The 6,557-nt window shown below is 39.4% G+C and overlaps 1 protein-coding gene across 1 annotated transcript in view; it reads right to left on the minus strand.

The window, feature by feature from the left end:
* The window catches only part of LOC107655130 (unconventional myosin-Vc), a 24,947-nt gene extending 19,711 nt beyond the window's left edge, over positions 1 to 5,236 (minus strand). Inside the window, exons 1-7 of the mRNA XM_016442554.1 lie at positions 5,112 to 5,236; positions 4,734 to 4,844; positions 2,644 to 2,812; positions 2,417 to 2,561; positions 2,085 to 2,241; positions 1,855 to 1,998; positions 1,677 to 1,758 (exon numbers count right to left, since the gene is read on the minus strand). Of these exons, the coding sequence (XP_016298040.1) occupies positions 1,677 to 1,758; positions 1,855 to 1,998; positions 2,085 to 2,241; positions 2,417 to 2,561; positions 2,644 to 2,812; positions 4,734 to 4,844; positions 5,112 to 5,138 (835 nt within the window). The 5' untranslated portion in view covers positions 5,139 to 5,236. The remainder of the gene's footprint in view (positions 1 to 1,676; positions 1,759 to 1,854; positions 1,999 to 2,084; positions 2,242 to 2,416; positions 2,562 to 2,643; positions 2,813 to 4,733; positions 4,845 to 5,111) is intronic.
* Positions 5,237 to 6,557: the final 1,321 nt, after the last annotated feature.

Here is a 6,557-nt window from a genome sequence, read left to right on the forward strand (position 1 = left end):
CTGTCTTTCTGTCTGTCTGTCAAACTACCTATCATCTATCTATCTATCTGTCTGCCTGTCCGTCTGTCTGCTATATGTCTGTCTGTCTGCCTTTATACCTATCTATCTGTCTGTCTGTCTGTCTGTCTGTCTGTCTGCCTGCCTGCCTGCCTGCCTGCCTGCCTGCCTGCCTGCCTGCCTGCCTGCCTGCCTGCCTGCCTGCCTGCCTGCCTGCCTGCCTGCCTGCCTGCCTGCCTGCCTGCCTGCCTGCCTGCCTGCCTGCCTGCCTGCCTGCCTGCCTGCCTGCCTGCCTGCCTGCCTGCCTGCCTGCCTGCCTGCCTGCCTGCCTGCCTGCCTGCCTGCCTGCCTGCCTGCCTGCCTGCCTGCCTGCCTGCCTGCCTGCCTGCCTGCCTGCCTGCCTGCCTGCCTGCCTGCCTGCCTGCCTGCCTGCCTGCCTGCCTGCCTGCCTGCCTGCCTGCCTGCCTGCCTGCCTGCCTGCCTGCCTGCCTGCCTGCCTGCCTGCCTGCCTGCCTGCCTGCCTGCCTGCCTGCCTGCCTGCCTGCCTGCCTGCCTGCCTGCCTGCCTGCCTGCCTGCCTGCCTGCCTGCCTGCCTGCCTGCCTGCCTGCCTGCCTGCCTGCCTGCCTGCCTGCCTGCCTGCCTGCCTGCCTGCCTGCCTGCCTGCCTGCCTGCCTGCCTGCCTGCCTGCCTGCCTGCCTGCCTGCCTGCCTGCCTGCCTGCCTGCCTGCCTGCCTGCCTGCCTGCCTGCCTGCCTGCCTGCCTGCCTGCCTGCCTGCCTGCCTGCCTGCCTGCCTGCCTGCCTGCCTGCCTGCCTGCCTGCCTGCCTGCCTGCCTGCCTGCCTGCCTGCCTGCCTGCCTGCCTGCCTGCCTGCCTGCCTGCCTGCCTGTCTGTCTGTCTGTCTGTCTGTCTATCTATCTATCTATCTATCTATCTATCTGTCTGCCTGTATATCTGTCTGTCTGTCTATCTATCTATTAACTACATAAATTATGCATTTTTATTCTGACTTTGTATAAAAATGTCTTTTTGTAACTTTTTGAGTTACAACATAAAGTTAACAGTTATATAAGAATTAAAGATGCAAATTGCACTATACAATACATCCATCTATCTATCATATGAGTATGTCATGCAGGCAGAGATTTTTCATGACGTATACAATATACAAACTGCAAAAATTCAAAAAACAATTATGATCATAGCCTTTGTCGCTCCCTGGACTCTACTATATGAATAGCTACTTCTATTCACATAAAATTCAAAGTCATATAACATGTACAGAAACACTCACACATGTCTATCTATCTATCTGTCTGTCTGCCTGTATATCTGTCTGTCTGTCTGTCTGTCTATCTATCTATTAACTACATAAATTATGCATTTTTATTCTGACTTTGTATAAAAATGTCTTTTTGTAACTTTTTGAGTTACAACATAAAGTTAACAGTTATATAAGAATTAAAGATGCAAATTGCACTATACAATACATCCATCTATCTATCATATGAGTATGTCATGCAGGCAGAGATTTTTCATGACGTATACAATATACAAACTGCAAAAATTCAAAAAACAATTATGATCATAGCCTTTGTCGCTCCCTGGACTCTACTATATGAATAGCTACTTCTATTCACATAAAATTCAAAGTCATATAACATGTACAGAAACACTCACACAGTCTTAAGCCTTTAAACTCCGGCTGATTTGCACATGCACACATTTGGTAGAAGATGTGATAATTCCTCTCATTCTCTGACTGCAGGAGAACAAATGAGATATTATGAGTTTTGCACCTTTATTATGTAGTTATTCTGTTATGTCAAGTTTACAAACCATAAAAAGCATCTTTCACCTGAAAAACCACCCTTGACTTTTCCAGAAGGTATGTCCTCATGTTGGCACCAATGATTTGGTATCTTTTGTCGAAGCTGATCTCAGTGTACTTCCCAAATCGACTGCTGTTGTCATTTCTGGTTGTTTTTGCATTTCCAATGGCCTGCAAACACATAAAATATTGCAAAATATATATAGATAAACAAGTGTATGATGATCCAGTGATCTGATCCTGATGGTTTGTTTTACCTCAGTGATCGGGTTGGATGCCAAAACTTTGTCCTCCACCCGAGTTTTGCTGCCAGATTTGCTAACCACAGCGAAGTACCTCATAGCATAGCGAGCAGATACGGTCTTTCCAGCCCCGGACTCGCCGCTCACAATGATGGACTGATTCTTGTTATTCCTGCAGTTTGAAAAAAAAAAAAGTTGCACTAAAATACCAACTGGGTCTCGTTTTGATCTTAGCTTGTAAAACCTGTACAGTTGGTTATTTAGCATATGTTTGTGCCAGTTCAAAACATAAAGTCTTTCTGAATCAACCAAGACTTATAGAGGTAGTTTAAGACATTATGCTTCACCTGGCCATTTGTTTGTAGGCCTCTTCAGCCACAGCAAATATATGAGGGTCCAGGTCGCCCATGTTTTGACCAGAGTAAGCATGGATGACCGCATCTCCATAGATGGGAAGCTGCTTGTATGGATTGACTGCCACCAGGATAATTCCTGAGATGGTAAATATCAGGGTGAAGTAATCACATCAGTGAAGGAGGTTCACATTAAGGAAGCAATTCTACAGATGACCTACCGCAATATGTGTAGATGATTTTGGACTCGACAAATCGGACCTTGAGGTTGTGGAGCACGGCCGGCTCGTGCAGGTAACTGAGGGCTGTGAGGTCATTCTCACCCACCAGGATGTCCGGGTTACGGAGAGGTGGCAACTTCTCACCCCCTTCCAGAGGATACTGCAACTCCTGCAAGAGAGGTTCACAAAGAGAGCCATTTACTTCATTCCTGGATGAATCAGCCGTTTGAACGAATCGAATGAATGAATTAATCACTCGATGACTTTCTCATTAAGACATTTACTGCCACCTACTGGCAGTTGTCGTTTCTAATTTAGAGCATAATTTCATTAAAAAATAATTTAATATTTCCATATCCTCCTGGGACCCAGGCATAGACATTCGTCCTCTGTAGAGGACATTATACTTTAGTGAATTTCTCTGAGAGCATTCAGGGCTTTTTAGAAATATCAAATGTTTGGAGGTTTGATCATAAACACACCTTCTCCTTGGTCTTTAAACATGACTGATATTGACAGAATGATCAAATTTAGCACTCTTATGGAAATATGATAATGTTTTGTAATTATCTTTTAAATCTGACTGATTTTCAAATTGCTTGGCGTTAATAAACATCTCAGAAAAATGTTATGGGGTTTCAAATCGGAATATGACTTTTTGTTACGAAACAGGGCATAATTTTCATACATGTCTTCAGTAGAGGACACCAGGACAAACGGCTGTTAATCAGGTATTTTGGAGAAACACAACAAGAAATTACAGATCGATATTCCTATGAAATATGAGATATTTTTATGAAAATGTTGCTCATTTATTACTCCCATTATTACACTTCTTTTTCATTATGGTTTGCCCCAAGAACACATTAATATGCTAATTAGATGCAATGTATAGATACATTAAATAAAATGGGAATATCAATTTATGGACATTTTACGCACATATTCCATAAAGTACAGTAGTAGTATATCATTCTGTTATATCTTTCATAATATAGTCGAGAATCATCTTTGTACAAAGTTTGGCTAAAAATAGCCTGAAACCTAAAAACTGATTGGTGAATGAAAAAAATAAATCCTTGTTTTTGCCTATACATGCCTTTTCATGTCGATTTATTTTTTTTTATAACTTAGTCCTGCATAGAATAAAATACGAATAAAATATCTTTTTTCAAACATGTTTTTTCTGCATTTGTTTCTTATGCTCCAACCAATGTAATGATATAAAAAAAGAAAGTTTTTTATGGTTCTCAGGAGGATATTAATAATAAAATATGAAAATAAAAATCCAAATTAATGGGGGAAAAAAAAACAATTAAAGGGACAGTTCACCCAAAAATTAAAAATGAATATATTTATTTTTAAAGCTACTTTTTGTAAAGTCTGCTTGATGCTTTTGTCATTTAACACAGTAATGGCTTTAAATGATCTTTTGGGGTTAACTTCTGAGCCAATTTTAATTAGGAATTAATTTGTGGTTAAATAAATTAATTGCCACATTGTGTAATTAATTAGATTAAATTTTTTATCACTTGACAGTGGATTGAATTTCTGACACTGTATGTTTTAATATTAACATTAATATTTTAGGTTAACATTTATATGAGTGTTTGTTTCATGTCTTTTGGGGTTAATTTCTGAGCCAATTTTAATTAGGAATTAATTTGTGGTTAAATAAATTAATTGCCACATTGTGTAATTAATTAGATTAAATTTTTTATCACTTGACAGTGGATTGAATTTCTGACACTGTATGTTTTAATATTAACATTAATATTTTAGGTTAACATTTATATGAGTGTTTGTTTCATGTCATTTAACTCAGCTCACCAACTTTCACCATAAAATAAAAATTTTAACATTTTAAAATAACTTTTTTTTTTCAATTTTCAACTGGAAAACTCAAAAAACAAAACAAAACTCAAAACAACAACAAAAAACACTTTCCTTATAAGAAGTTTTTTGGACATCATTGAAAATTCTGCAAATAACCACTGGAGAATCTTGATAATGCAGTATAAAAATGACTTTTAAAAAAAGTCTATAAACAGCTGCTCATTGTTCAGATTTAACTCTGGTTTTTGTCCTACCGTCCCATCCTCCAGCTGTAGTTCCAGGACAGTCTCACCAGGCTTGAAATCTGTCAGAATCTCCGCAGATTGCCAAACATGTTCCGCGTCAGGGATCCACACCCTGTTATACTACAACACAAAACTCACATTACACAGTGTATTCCATAAGACTGTGCTTTTGGAAAATAAGAAGTTTCGTATGGCTTATGTTTTTGAGCTGTTACAAAATACCAACGAATAGGAAACGATGACCATATGTCACAAAGCTTGAATCAATAATGTTGAGAGTCTTCGACAAGACTATTATATTCTCAAATGCATGCATGATAGACAAAAATATCACGTTAATAAACTTGCTAAAACGCTTCTCAAAAGTGAAGCACTTGCTAAGCATACCTTTGTATACAACTCCGACAGAGCCATGGCAACAGGTGTCGCGTCCCTTCGCACAGATTTATTTTATATCGAAGGCACTTTCTCATGATACTTACAGGCGAAACTAATATTCATACGCCTATTTTTTTAGCCATGGCACCAGCTAAATGTCTGGAAATGACGGCGGGAACTTCCTCGCTCACCTGCGATCGCCGGCGAAACTACGAGTCCTACTATAGTGAAGGAGAGCTGCTTAATATTCATGAGTGTCATTAACATACACGGAACACGTATTAATATTCATGAACGCGTCTTTGTTGTTGTTGTTGTTTTCTGCGTTGTATTTCACTAATTAGTACATATCAACCTACCAAAAATATTTGAAAAAGTTCCAATTATATTCTCAGATGCATGCATGATAGACAAAAATATCACGTTAATAAACTTGCTAAAACACTTCTCAAAAGTGAAGCACTTGCTAAGCATACCTTTGTATACAACTCCGACAGAGCCATGGCAACAGGTGTCGCGTCCCTTCGCACAGATTTATTTTATATCGAAGGCACTTTCTCATGATACTTACAGGCGAAACTAATATTCATACGCCTATTTTTTTAGCCATGGCACCAGCTAAATGTCTGGAAATGACGGCGGGAACTTCCTCGCTCACCTGCGATCGCCGGCGAAACTACGAGTCCTACTATAGTGAAGGAGAGCTGCTTAATATTCATGAGTGTCATTAACATACACGGAACACGTATTAATATTCATGAACGCGTCTTTGTTGTTGTTGTTGTTTTCTGCGTTGTATTTCACTAATTAGTACATATCAACCTACCAAAAATATTTGAAAAAGTTCCAAAGTCCATAAATAAGTTTGTCTTCATTTTTAAATAAACTCCCAAAGTTACATCCTGAGGTAATACAATTCAATTTAATTTCTAATGAAGAAAATCGAGTTGAAACGTAGTAGAGAGGACAGAAATTATGAAAAGAAACATGGATAAAAAAAATAACAGCATTGAAAGCATTTCTATACAGTATCATATTTTAAACTATGGTCGCACATGTGCTTTAATATAATACATGGAATACGAATATCCCTAATTATTTAAAAAAAAAGTAACTTTTAATAAGTTCGGCATATGACCTATTTAATATTCATGAGATTATTCTTCGCCATAGTGCGGTTCGCGTCGCGCGAACTTTGACTGCTTCCCACTGTGCGCGAGCGAGTCTCGTGACGCTTTGCTTACCGTAGGGGTGTGTTCATTTGAAGAAGGATTTGAGAGCAAGGGAACAGGATACTGCTCTTACTCATTCAGTCAATGACTGCACAAGTATGCGGACATATGATCCAGCTGATCGGACATGAAGACAAGTTTTTTGCACATTAAAATACAAAAGACAGTTAAGCTAAATAATTGATCAAAATTGTTTATTGCCTTTTTTTTTTTTTTTTTTTAC

Source organism: Sinocyclocheilus anshuiensis, unplaced genomic scaffold (assembly GCF_001515605.1).
Source record: "Sinocyclocheilus anshuiensis isolate Anshui unplaced genomic scaffold, SAMN03320099.WGS_v1.1 scaffold779, whole genome shotgun sequence".
In the NCBI taxonomy this organism is placed as follows: Eukaryota; Metazoa; Chordata; class Actinopteri; order Cypriniformes; family Cyprinidae; genus Sinocyclocheilus; species Sinocyclocheilus anshuiensis.